This window comes from Symsagittifera roscoffensis, chromosome 1 (assembly GCF_963678635.1).
Source record: "Symsagittifera roscoffensis chromosome 1, txSymRosc1.1, whole genome shotgun sequence".
NCBI classification, from domain to species: Eukaryota; Metazoa; Xenacoelomorpha; order Acoela; family Convolutidae; genus Symsagittifera; species Symsagittifera roscoffensis.
Window position 1 is genome coordinate 66,430,113 of NC_087062.1, and position 13,765 is coordinate 66,443,877.

The following is a 13,765-nucleotide window of genomic DNA, read 5'->3' on the forward strand; positions in this document are numbered from 1 at the left end:
AGATTGTAACGGAAATCCTATATACACTTCGGGTCATAATGCAAAAATTTTCAAAACTCGAAGTTGTCAAGTATCAACACATACGATCAGCACACAAACGGATTTTAAAAATTAATCACAACTCACATGAAGCTGCAGTATGAGGCAACTAAGTCGATATAAGGCTTTCAAAACTTTTCTAAGCAGAATAACTATTGAAGCAAAAAAGTTTTCTGGGTTGGTTTACAGGCAACATGAACAAAAATTTCGGAAGGAGCAACGAGAATTTTAAATTCAGATGTGCTCAAAAAACATCTTTGGACCTGATATGTCTGCTGGAGAAATGATTCAGTGACTTGGTTACAATAGTTGTTAATTTTCTTTAATAAAAAAAAGCAAAAACATAGAAGTAAGAAATTGAAAAAAAAAATCTAAGACCTTAAAACTGATCATAATTGAAACTCCAATGCCAAAATAATCAAGAAAATCGAAAATCAACTTTGGGGGGGGGAACTGGAGAATAAAACCAAGGACATTAAAAAGTTTATAAGAAAATTCTAATAAAAAAATCTGGCTGAAATAATTTCAAGACTTACAGAGCACATCATTCAATGCATCAAAATATTGACATAGTTATTGAAGAAAAAATTCTGCTCACTTTACTGTGCCAGCACTTCACTTCGAATTTTCATGAGAACAACAAAGTGAGTATTTGGAATAAAAGGAAATATAATCAAAACCCATTCATAGGAAAAATGAAAACCCATTCAGACAAAAAATGATCGACGAAATTTTTCTTCGACAATGTTTAACGCATCGTTCTAAGCTCCCAATGAGTTAGTGGGTGAGAATGAGCTGCACTTCTTAAACACACCATAGCCAACAGACAGTTGAAAAACGTCAATGAACACAAAGATAAAAATTGAGTTGTTTTTTGAAAGAACTTCAACTTTCGAATTTCAAACAAAAATATATGACCTTCAAGCTCTTTCAAGATCAATTTAAAATTTTTTTGATTAAATTAACCTAACTTCAGAAAATTGGATTACTAGGAAAACTAAATTCCGCCGGAAAATCTGAAAAATTAAATTCCACAAAAAAAACGAGTTTTGCGCGCCTTTTCAGCTTTCAACAGTGCATTTTGCCTACTTTCTAGCCAATGAACTTGAATTGAACTCAAAATGTTCACATATACAAAATTCTTTTGTTATAAGAGATTTTCAAGACTTTTCCTGAAACAAAGACTTAATCGACTCTTAACATCGTGCCAAAACTTAAAATGAGTTAAATTTTAAATAGTCTGCGTCCAACTACCAGAAATTGAGCGTGGAGCAAAAAATCGAGAAACTATCCAAAACAAAGAGTCGAAGCGATGAACTGAATTATAATCTATTCCACGTAACTGTGGTATTTAACCTTGATAACAATAGTAAAATAATAAATGATTCAACATAACAACATAGAACACAAAAAACTATAAAACTTAGAATTATCTTCTTTTTTTAAACAAAAAAATGATTGTACAAAAGTGAAGCTTCAAAAGATTTCCAACATTTACGAATATCCATGTTGAACCAATTAAAATTTATCAAAAAAACTCAATTGACATTTATCACACGGAGACGAAGCAGAGCTTTGCATCATTTGCGATAATTTGCGATACAACGCAAGTGTAGCATTACAAGCTAACGAGAAGCAAATGAGACGGATCTAATTATGGATCTCAAAAAAACAATTCGATCTCAGAAAAACACAACCACCAGCAGTAAATAAGATTTTATTACTTACTGTGAGCGGCCACTAAGCAGACAAGCCGAGTTTAGGCTCAATTATTCAATGAAAAACAACAAAATGCCATAAAAATTGTTGCATTAGCAACGTTGAGCGATTCATTTATAAAACTATGAATTTTTACAGTACAAACTACATTTCCCGAAATTCAATTCTTCTCGAAAAGTTTGAATTTTATCAACACAGAAAGAAATCTGGCTTTCGAACCCAACCTCAGAGTGCGAAAGCAACCTCGTTGCCTCTAAACCAAGTGGGAAGGAGTCTGGAAAAAGTTAAGGTTCAATAACAAACTTCAATTTCCTACAGAGTTGTTAGAAAAACTGTTTGCGCAAATTTTCTGGCCCCCGATTACAAGACACTAGTTCCTGCGAATGTCAAGACTAGTTCCTGCGAATTTCAATGAACACAAAGATAAAAATTGAGTTGTTTTTTGAAAGAACTTCAACTTTCGAATTTCAAACAAAAATATATGACCTTCAAGCTCTTTCAAGATCAATTTAAAATTTTTTTGATTAAATTAACCTAACTTCAGAAAATTGGATTACTAGGAAAACTAAATTCCGCCGGAAAATCTGAAAAATTAAATTCCACAAAAAAAGAACGAGTTTTGCGCGCCTTTTCAGCTTTCAACAGTGCATTTGCCTACTTTCTAGCCAATGAACTTGAATTGAACTCAAAATGTTCACATATACAAAATTCTTTTGTTATAAGAGATTTTCAAGACTTTTCCTGAAACAAAGACTTAATCGACTCTTAACATCGTGCCAAAACTTAAAATGAGTTAAATTTTAAATAGTCTGCGTCCAACTACCAGAAATTGAGCGTGGAGCAAAAAATCGAGAAACTATCCAAAACAAAGAGTCGAAGCGATGAACTGAATTATAATCTATTCCACGTAACTGTGGTATTTCAACCTTGATAACAATAGTAAAATAATGAATGATTCAACTTAACAACATAGAACACAAAAAACTATAAAACTTAGAATTATCTTCTTTTTTTAAACAAAAAAATGATTGTACAAAAGTGAAGCTTCAAAAGATTTCCAACATTTACGAATATCCATGTTGAACCAATTAAAATTTATCAAAAAAAACTCAATTGACATTTATCACACGGAGACGAAGCAGAGCTTTGCATCATTTGCGATACAACGCAAGTGTAGCATTACAAGCTAACGAGAAGCAAATGAGACGGATCTAATTATGGATCTCAAAAAAACAATTCGATCTCAGAAAAACACAACCACCAGCAGTAAATAAGATTTTATTACTTACTGTGAGCGGCCACTAAGCAGACAAGCCGAGTTTAGGCTCAATTATTCAATGAAAAACAACAAAATGCCATAAAAATTGTTGCATTAGCAACGTTGAGCGATTCATTTATAAAACTATGAATTTTTACAGTACAAACTACATTTCCCGAAATTCAATTCTTCTCGAAAAGTTTGAATTTTATCAACACAGAAAGAAATCTGGCTTTCGAACCCAACCTCAGAGTGCGAAAGCAACCTCGTTGCCTCTAAACCAAGTGGGAAGGAGTCTGGAAAAAGTTAAGGTTCAATAACAAACTTCAATTTCCTACAGAGTTGTTAGAAAAACTGTTTGCGCAAATTTTCTGGCCCCCGATTACAAGACACTAGTTCCTGCGAATGTCAAGACTAGTTCCTGCGAATTTCAAGAATAGAAACGCTAAGTTGCTAGAAACTAAGTCCAAAAAACAACATAAAAAAACTTCACCAAAAGCCATGCAGCGGAAAAAACTAAAGTTTATTCTAAAAAAAAATGTTTACTAGCGAAACATTTGGTGCACTAGCATCAAAACCTAAAAATAAAACCAAGGAAATTAAAAAGTTTATAAGAAAATTCTAATAAAAAATCTGGCTGAAATAATTTCAAGACTTACAGAGCACATCATTCAATGCATCAAAATATTGACATAGTTATTGAAGAAAAAGATTTCCTTTAAAAAACGGAACATTTAAAATGGGTAATTTGCGTAACTTCTGGCACAGAAAATTCTGCTCACTTTACTGTGCCAGCACTTCACTTCGAATTTTCATGAGAACAACAAAGTGAGTATTTGGAATAAAAGGAAATATAATCAAAACCCATTCATAGGAAAAATGAAAACCCATTCAGACAAAAAATGATCGACGAAATTTTTCTTCGACAATGTTTAACGCATCGTTCTAAGCTCCCAATGAGTTAGTGGGTGAGAATGAGCTGCACTTCTTAAACACACCATAGCCAACAGACAGTTGAAAAACGTCAATGAACACAAAGATAAAAATTGAGTTGTTTTTTGAAAGAACTTCAACTTTCGAATTTCAAACAAAAATATATGACCTTCAAGCTCTTTCAAGATCAATTTAAAATTTTTTTGATTAAATTAACCTAACTTCAGAAAATTGGATTACTAGGAAAACTAAATTCCGCCGGAAAATCTGAAAAATTAAATTCCACAAAAAAAGAACGAGTTTTGCGCGCCTTTTCAGCTTTCAACAGTGCATTTTGCCTACTTTCTAGCCAATGAACTTGAATTGAACTCAAAATGTTCACATATACAAAATTCTTTTGTTATAAGAGATTTTCAAGACTTTTCCTGAAACAAAGACTTAATCGACTCTTAATATCGTGCCAAAACTTAAGTTTTCAAAAGCATAATTTGATTGAACTAAATTTGAAAAAACACCGGCAAATAAGCCAAAAATCAATAACAAAGCCATTAGGCCAACAAAGAGGCCGTTTTGCACAATAAAACAAATCTTGAAAAACAAAAAATGAGTTAAATTTTAAATAGTCTGCGTCCAACTACCAGAAATTGAGCGTGGAGCAAAAAATCGAGAAACTATCCAAAACAAAGAGACGAAGCGATGAACTGAATAATAATCTATTCCACGTAACTGTGGTATTTCAACCTTGATAACAATAGAAAAATAATAAATCATTCAACATAACAACATAGAACACAAAAAACTATAAAACTTAGAATTATCTTCTTTTTTTAAACAAAAAAACGATTGTACAAAAGTGAAGCTTCAAAAGATTTCCAACATTTACGAATATCCATGTTGAACCAATTAAAATTTATCAAAAAAACTCAATTGACATTTATCACACGGAGACGAAGCAGAGCTTTGCATCATTTGCGCTACAACGCAAGTGTAGCATTACAAGCTAACGAGAAGCAAATGAGACGGATCTAATTATGGATCTCAGAAAAACAATTCGATCTCAGAAAAACACAACCACCAGCAGTAAATAAGATTTTATTACTTACTGTGAGCGGCCACTAAGCAGACAAGCCGAGTTTAGGCTCAATTATTCAATGAAAAACAACAAAATGCCATAAAAATTGTTGCATTAGCAACGTTGAGCGATTCATTTATAAAACTATGAATTTTTACAGTACAAACTACATTTCCCGACATTCAATTCTTCTCGAAAAGTTTGAATTTTATCAACACAGAAAAACATCCGGCTTTCGAACCCAACCTCAGAGTGCGAAAGCAACCTCGTTGCCTCTAAACCAAGTGGGAAGGAGTCTGGAAAAAGTTAAGGTTCAATAACAAACTTCAATTTCCTACAGAGTTGTTAGAAAAACTGTTTGCGCAAATTTTCTGGTCCCCGATTACAAGACACTAGTTCCTGCGAATGTCAAGACTAGTTCCTGCGAATTTCAAGAATAGAAACGCTAAGTTGCTAGAAACTAAGTCCAAAAAACAACATAAAAAAACTTCACCAAAAGCCATGCAGCGGAAAAAACTAGTTTATTCTAAAAAAAAATGTTTACTAGCGAAACATTTGGTGCACTAGCATCAAAATCTAAAAATAAAACCAAGGACATTAAAAAGTTATTAAGAAAATTCTAATAAAAAAATCTGGCTGAAATAATTTCAAGACTTACAGAGCACATCATTCAATGCATCAAAATATTGACATAGTTATTGAAGAAAAAGATTTCCTTTAAAAAACGGAACATTTAAAATGGGTAATTTGCGTAACTTCTGGCACAGAAAATTCTGCTCACTTTACTGTGCCAGCACTTCACTTCGAATTTTCATGAGAACAACAAAGTGAGTATTTGGAATAAAAGGAAATATAATCAAAACCCATTCATAGGAAAAATGAAAACCCATTCAGACAAAAAATGATCGACGAAATTTTTCTTCGACAATGTTTAACGCATCGTTCTAAGCTCCCAATGAGTTAGTGGGTGAGAATGAGCTGCACTTCTTAAACACCATAGCCAACAGACAGTTGAAAAACGTCAATGAACACAAAGATAAAAATTGAGTTGTTTTTTGAAAGAACTTCAACTTTCGAATTTCAAACAAAAATATATGACCTTCAAGCTCTTTCAAGATCAATTTAAAATTTTTTTGATTAAATTAACCTAACTTCAGAAAATTGGATTACTAGGAAAACTAAATTCCGCCGGAAAATCTGAAAAATTAAATTCCACAAAAAAAGAACGAGTTTTGCGCGCCTTTTCAGCTTTCAACAGTGCATTTTGCCTACTTTCTAGCCAATGAACTTGAATTGAACTCAAAATGTTCACATATACAAAATTCTTTTGTTATAAGAGATTTTCAAGACTTTTCCTGAAACAAAGACTTAATCGACTCTTAACATCGTGCCAAAACTTAAAATGAGTTAAATTTTAAATAGTCTGCGTCCAACTACCAGAAATTGAGCGTGGAGCAAAAAATCGAGAAACTATCCAAAACAAAGAGTCGAAGCGATGAACTGAATTATAATCTATTCCACGTAACTGTGGTATTTCAACCTTGATAACAATAGTAAAATAATAAATGATTCAACATAACAACATAGAACACAAAAAACTATAAAACTTAGAATTATCTTCTTTTTTTAAACAAAAAAATGATTGTACAAAAGTGAAGCTTCAAAAGATTTCCAACATTTACGAATATCCATGTTGAACCAATTAAAATTTATCAAAAAAAACTCAATTGACATTTATCACACGGAGACGAAGCAGAGCTTTGCATCATTTGCGATACAACGCAAGTGTAGCATTACAAGCTAACGAGAAGCAAATGAGACGGATCTAATTATGGATCTCAGAAAAACAATTCGATCTCAGAAAAACACAACCACCAGCAGTAAATAAGATTTTATTACTTACTGTGAGCGGCCACTAAGCAGACAAGCCGAGTTTAGGCTCAATTATTCAATGAAAAACAACAAAATGCCATAAAAATTGTTGCATTAGCAACGTTGAGCGATTCATTTATAAAACTATGAATTTTTACAGTACAAACTACATTTCCCGAAATTCAATTCTTCTCGAAAAGTTTGAATTTTATCAACACAGAAAAAATCCGGCTTTCGAACCCAACCTCAGAGTGCGAAAGCAACCTCGTTGCCTCTAAACCAAGTGGGAAGGAGTCTGGAAAAGGTTAAGGTTCAATAACAAACTTCAATTTCCTACAGAGTTGTTAGAAAAACTGTTTGCGCAAATTTCCTGGCCCCCGATTACAAGACACTAGTTCCTGCGAATGTCAAGACTAGTTCCTGCGAATTTCAAGAATAGAAACGCTAAGTTGCTAGAAACTAAGTCCAAAAAACAACATAAAAAACTTCACCAAAAGCCATGCAGCGGAAAAAACTAAAGTTTATTCTAAAAAAAAAATGTTTACTAGCAAAACATTTGGTGCACTAGCATCAAAACCTAAAAATTGTATTTGAGCTGCTCTAAATTGAATTGAAAAAGTTTTGAACATAGCTAATAGATGGTTTAAAAAGTGCGAAAGAATAAGTAAACCAAAAAAAATGATTGAAAGTTTTCGAACCTATTTCAACTTTCGAGCTTCCAGGAAAAACTTATATCAAGTTATGACTCGGTGAAGTTCAAGTGCTTATGATTGGCTCGATTTTAATTTAAAAATTTCAGGAAAAACTGGATCAAAAAGTAATTCAATAGGGACCAATAGATCGTCCACAAAAGAAATGAACTGAAATTAAGAAATCAAAAAGCAACACAAACGCGAAGCTTTCCTCCAAAAACACTAGCGAGAACACGAAAAAATGCAGCTCTGTAAAGTGTAATAAAAAAGTAGAAATAAGCCTCGAATTTTTAAAAAAAATAATTGGCTAGGTCTCGGATTCGATCTGTAACCCACTTCGACCTAGAAACTGAAAGTCTCACGCACTAACCACTCAGCCACGCAGGCTTAATACATCAAAAACACCAGCCAAAAAATACAGAGCTATAAAATTTCCAATGCTAGATGGTGATTACAGAAAAAGTGTCACTAAATACGTGAACACTTTCCACTTTCAATGAAAATTTTTATTTGCGTAAGGATAGAAAAAAAGAAGTTTCGTACTAAAACACTACGCTGATTGCTACGGTAAACAAATTTGAGCGTGAAAATAATCTAAGACTTGTAATTGAAAAAATCTTCACTAACTTCATGGGTGAAAATTTACTTCATTTCTAACATAAAAAACTAGTTACCAGTTGCAAAACACTGATTGCTGCGCGCGTGAAGATAGCCCTGCATCATCAAATTCTTAACAAAAAATCTGCTTTGTTCACTCCAATGAAACTTGAAACTTTACCAATATCATTGCCCCAGACTATGCAAAAAGGTGGGGACAATTATTAAATTCAAAATTTCTCTCAATGGCCTTCAAAAATTGTTTCGAACAAATCAAGAGAAGTTGACGGCATTTGTATAGTTTTCTGTATAATCCGCAATACGCATCAAGTCTGGGTAAAGAAAACGGATTAAAAGTAGCTTCTGCTTTGGTACACAGCTTTTTTCACAGGTTTAGTGTTCGTTAGAAAGTAGACTCCCAGAGCAATTGTCGCTCCGGCTATTGACCCTATTGCCGCCTGTTTCACGCCAGAAAATGCCTTGTATAATGCACCGGTTGTTGCTCCAGATAGTCCAGATATGACAATCTGTTCCTGCTCTGTGAACGCGTTGAGGATTGATCCCGTGCCGCAATAAATCATTCCTAAAATGAACATTTTAATTATTTTGTTAATTTCATATCAAAATACACTTTCTAACTACCACTTCCCCACTCGGAGTGGCCAATACACGAGCTGTTCTGCTCTTCACCAAAAAATGCTGTGAAAACCCCCTGATTACCACGCCTGATTTTTGGAATTTTTCGGGGCTCTGAACCATCCATCTTTCGTTTGAGACGTAGACCTTAGTCACCTACCTCAAAGCGCCTCTCCTTTGAAAAACAAAGTTTACTAGTAGTTAACCCGGATTACTTGAGTTGGTGACTTTTTGGATAGCTACAGCCTACTACAAGATATTTACCAATGGTGCCACCTTTCCTGGCCACAGTGCTGGCGTGCCTGGTGACGACGTTGATGAATTGTGTTCTCCAGGGTGCATTGAGGTACCTGCCCTCGAGCTGTTTCACATTTGAGTCAGTGAATCCTTTGTACAAGCCATATGCACTGCCTGCTCCCGCCCCACTTACGATAAAACTGCCTATTATGGGCAGTGCCTGTTCGTGTCTGTTGCGTCTCGCACTTTGGCCTTCTGGAATAATGAATTCGGGCTCCTGCATTTCAAAAAAAAAAGAGTAAATCGTTCATTACTTCATAAATAGTATTATGATATCCTTAGACCCGGCCATCGAATCATGTACCGAGCAATTAACTCATTTCAATAATCAGATCATATTATCTCAAGTTTGTACTGAAATATTGCCACAATGCTACCCCACCTGTTGTGCGAGGATGGATGGGTCGATGTTTAGATACGGCGATATACTGTATGGGGTGGCAGCTGCAGCACTTCTCTTCCCCAATATGGAAGTCCTCCCTGCCTGATTACTCAGACCAGATTTCAGCCCTTTCTCGATGTCCATATTCAATATATCATTCAAATCTCGCTCATTATAATTACATCCAAACCTGAAACGTTAAGTCATGAAGTAAAACTAAATTTTCACAAAAAAAAATATGCATTTTAAATTCAAATACGGAGCAAAAATCAGACATTTAGCAGTCGAACACAAAACAGATGATTTTAAAAACGACTCGCCAATTTTATCATTTCCTCATCTAAATAGGCGCTCATATATTGATTAACGGTAAGTGAAAGCAGGCTGAGTGTCACTGTTTTGGTTTGAAGGAGAACGATTTGTTTGAGAATGCTTTGATCTTCGGCATCAGTGACCCCGAGAACCCAGATTTTTTCAGTTTCTTTGCTTTCTTCGCAGGGCCCAAACTCGGATGTTCGAACTCCTCGTCGTTCACCGCATTCAAGCTATTCTCTTGTCCATCAATACTTGAAAATTTCAACTCCCCTTTGTTCGCTTTCTTTTTCTTCTTAGCTGGAGCAACTTCTGAATCTTCGTTATCGTTTACCTCTATCACCTCTCGCTTTTTCCGCTTTTTCTCTTTTTTCATCTCTGATTTATCCTTCAAAAGGCTCTTCGCTGTTAACTCTTCGTCAAATACTATAGGAATTTCCACTACTGTCGCTTCATTGTTTTCTTGGTTGAAAGTATCTTTAGCTTCAACGGTTTTCTTCAGAGGCGCTGCAGGCTGCTGTGCACAAAGGCGCCACCTGTGACGCAGTTTAGATTTGTCTCCCTTCTTTGTGGTGTTCAGAGCCAGAGAATTTGCATCGCGTTCCTTTTTAGTCATGAATTTAGGCTCGATCTTCATGTCTGCCAAGTACTTGGACAGTGGATGCTCCATACCAGCCAAAACTGATGATGGGTTGCCTTGATTGTGAGATGGAAGAGGTTTCGTAAACATAGCAAGTTGAGGTCTATCTGCACATAGATTGAATTCAACTACTGCGTCCAAATCCAGCATAGCTTCCATGGTTGAACCCAAATTTGAATCATGGGGGAATACTTTTTCAGTATGGGATACCATTTTGGACACGCTTTGAAACTTCGGGTTAGCTTCGCTGTCGTTACTGCCCAAGTGCTTCAGTTTGGCTTCCAGGATCACCTTGTGCAGTACGCTCAAGTACTCCCGTACTAATGGTGGAACAGGGTTACAACAAGCCAAAATACCCTGCGCCTCTCGAGGTAACACTTCGGCAATTCGGATCAGCATGTGATTGGGCAACACATAATGGGGACTTTCATCCAACGAACGAGCAGTTTCTTCTCGCCAGTCATAAAGTTTCGCAATGACAAACTCTTGTTGAGTTGTCATTCTTTTCCGAACATTCCGCAGAACTTTTTGGTAAGAGCAAGCATGGTACTCTGGCTTACTGTACTTTTTAAGACACAAAAGTCTGCTTTTATTGAAAACTTCGAACAATGAATTATCTTGCATTTCGTAGAGTGCATTCCGCAAATTGTCAGCAATGTATAACAAGGCGTGTGTATCCATGCGGGCATACTCAATCATCTCTTGAGGCAAGGGCCTTTGTCTCCAGTCCGCCATTTGGTACTCCTTATGAGCGTCGAAGTTAACAAATCTTTTCAGAAGATAGCTTAATGCAAAAGTAGGATAATTCAATGCTCTTGCAGCTTGTCCTGTATCAAATACATTAACCAGATAAAGCCCGAAATCTCTCTGAAACCACAGCACATCCGAATCACAGCCATGCATTACTTTTAGTATTTTGGGATTGGTGAAAATAACGTTGAGCTTTTGAATATGATCTCGCAACGCAATCGTATCCACTAAATAGTCATTTGTTCTCGTGGAAATCTGAAGCAGACAAACAAAGCCTAAAAACGAACGATGACTATGTGCCTCGCAATCAACTGCTATTTCTTTTTGTGTTATTAATTTTTCTATCAGAGAGTTTAAACCGGTTAGCGTATCAATAAAGTGCAGATTCGCAAGCGTTACTTCAGATGGTCTGATGCAAATCACGGGTTCTAGCAAATGCTCTGAAGGAATAAATGAACTCAGCTCGGCTTCGTAGTGGTGTCCAGTTATTTCCTCTAGAAATTGTTTTGAAAACGAGTATGATCGCTGCAGAATAGGTTGATTCCGTGTCACGTCAACAGTATCCTTATATTCGCCATTCACAAACAAGGAATAGGACCTGGATAGGCTTTTAACACAGTTCGGTTTTACCATCAAGTTTGGAGTGAATGGCAAGGTTGAATTATCAGGCTTTTCTTGGAAATCATTTTGCGGCTTTGGAAGCCAATTAATACAAGAAAACGATTTCTGAGATTTGAGCGTAGATTGCTGCTGGGTTTTGTTCCAAGAAGCTGCAACTGCTGGGGCACTAGTGCTCACTTTAATTGCAGGTTCACAGCGCAAGCCCATAGCCTCGTCCATAAGATTTCCAACCTTCTCTAATATCACATCATTCGCTTCCACCATCATGTCAAATTTGTCAGAAAAGTCTTTGTCATCTTTAGTTTGGCGATAAGAAGTTGATAATTTCTCGCTCGAAAAGATAGAATTCATGGTTTTGTATATTGAATCATTTAGTTTATGAATCACATTTTGATACCTGGGAAAAGCTTCATAGTATTCATATTGGTCACTTGGTGGAACACTATTTTTGACCACTTGAACAGATCTTTTAACTGTTGCACATAATTCATCACATTTCTCGCGATGAGATATTTCAACAGGATTCATTGTACTTGGCGTGTTTGTGTTAAGCATCACTCTGAAACAGCAAACATCTAAAGGCGCCGCTAAATAGCTAAAAAAGTTATCAAAACTTTTTTTAGGAATAAAAGGAAAATTCAATTTCAGAACATAGCCAATCCAAGATCGGAAAAGAATAACGCACGCAAGGAAACATAAAAAAACACTGACTTGGTTGAAAAAAACTCAACCTTCGAATTTCAAAGAAAAAAAATAGATGCACTTTCAGCTCATTGAATTTCTAGAATCATTTGTGATTGGCGCTTTTTTGTAAACTTTTTATTCCACTGGGAAATCTTAAAATTAAATTTCACTTTCGAAACTAGGAATCGTTCAAGTTTTTTCGCGCCATTTCCACGTTCGTATTTGGAGTGCTATTTAGGCTTTCAGCAGATGAATTTCAAATGAACTCAAAAAGTGCATTCATAAATGCATCAATATGTATGAATGCACATCTGTAGTTATAAGAGACTTTTATGCACATTTTAAAGACTTTTTCCTGAAAAAAAAACAAACAAAAATTAGCAAGACCTATAAAAGAATCTTCACTATGTTCATTACTAGCATTACTACAAGTACCAGCAAAAAAAATCATGTGCGCCGGCCGAATAAAGCAATTAAGAGAAAGAAAAAAATATAGATATACAAAATTCAGGGCTAGTAAATTTTTCAATTAAAGAAGCAAATCAACATTACTTGCAACTACAAGGGGAAAAGGCTTATAGCACAAAAACTCATGAAAACAATTCAGATATACATTAGTTCCTTGCACACTTCACCGAACATTCTGAACCCTTAGCGACGCTACACTGGTTGAAGGCCTCATATCAGCGCACCCTTCAACAACACTTAAGCTCAAGCTGATTGAGATCCTCTGGAGACACTAAGACAACGTCTCATTTCTTGTGAAGGAAAAGCTACCAAAGAAGAACAAGCCTTCCTAGAACGAACGTAAGAAGCAGCTGAAAAATCTGCTCACGAAGTAGGCGAGGAGGAGAGCATAAATTTTCGATCTTGGTTCTTTCGTGACTCTAAACAAATTGGAGTCAAAGAGATTCGACTTTCTATCGGGAGAAGGCAAGAGATCTCGACACTCTTTCGTTTACAGACTGATTCTTCTCCTCCTCAGTTACACATTTCAGGTACTGTCTTCAAGGATGTCGTTACTGCGTTTCGGATATTCTGAACAATTTTTTAAGGCGTCTGGCAATCTTTTTAACTGGATTGCATTTTAGACTGACGTTCCTGGACACATGTCGCTTCGCACATTGTACATCCATTCGAAACCAAGGCCTTATTCTTTGTTTCGCCTAGGTTTTTTAACCTGCTTTCGACATATTCAATTCTTTCAGGTTTTCCCACCAAAAGAATAAGGAGTACCCTTGCATGTTTGTCAACAAATGGG

At 35.6% G+C, this 13,765-nt stretch overlaps 2 protein-coding genes across 2 annotated transcripts; both read right to left on the reverse strand.

Moving 5' to 3' along the window:
* Nucleotides 1-8,320: 8,320 nt before the first annotated feature.
* Nucleotides 8,321-9,708, reverse strand: LOC134847899 (mitochondrial import inner membrane translocase subunit Tim23-like). Its single transcript, XM_063865165.1, has 3 exons — nucleotides 9,498-9,708; nucleotides 9,083-9,332; nucleotides 8,321-8,765 (listed from the first exon to the last, which is right to left on the reverse strand). Exons 1-3 carry the CDS (start codon nucleotides 9,639-9,641, stop codon nucleotides 8,533-8,535), a joined length of 627 nt encoding a protein of 208 aa, XP_063721235.1. The 5' UTR covers nucleotides 9,642-9,708; the 3' UTR covers nucleotides 8,321-8,532.
* Nucleotides 9,709-9,797: 89 nt separating this feature from the next.
* Nucleotides 9,798-12,392, reverse strand: LOC134847889 (exosome complex component 10-like). The gene has a single exon (XM_063865153.1). The coding sequence runs from the start codon at nucleotides 12,373-12,375 to the stop codon at nucleotides 9,889-9,891; it is 2,487 nt and encodes an 828-aa protein (XP_063721223.1). The 5' UTR covers nucleotides 12,376-12,392; the 3' UTR covers nucleotides 9,798-9,888.
* Nucleotides 12,393-13,765: the final 1,373 nt, after the last annotated feature.

Coding starts and splice junctions, on each gene's coding strand:
- LOC134847899 (XM_063865165.1), bottom strand. CDS start 9,641: ATGGACATCGAGAAAGGGCTGAAATCTGGTCTGAGTAATCAGGCAGGG. Junction 9,333..9,497: donor CATCCATCCTCGCACAACAG/GTGGGGTAGCAT, acceptor TTTGAAATGCAG/GAGCCCGAATTCATTATTCC. Junction 8,766..9,082: donor CAGGAAAGGTGGCACCATTG/GTAAATATCTTG, acceptor TGTTCATTTTAG/GAATGATTTATTGCGGCACG.
- LOC134847889 (XM_063865153.1), bottom strand. CDS start 12,375: ATGCTTAACACAAACACGCCAAGTACAATGAATCCTGTTGAAATATCT.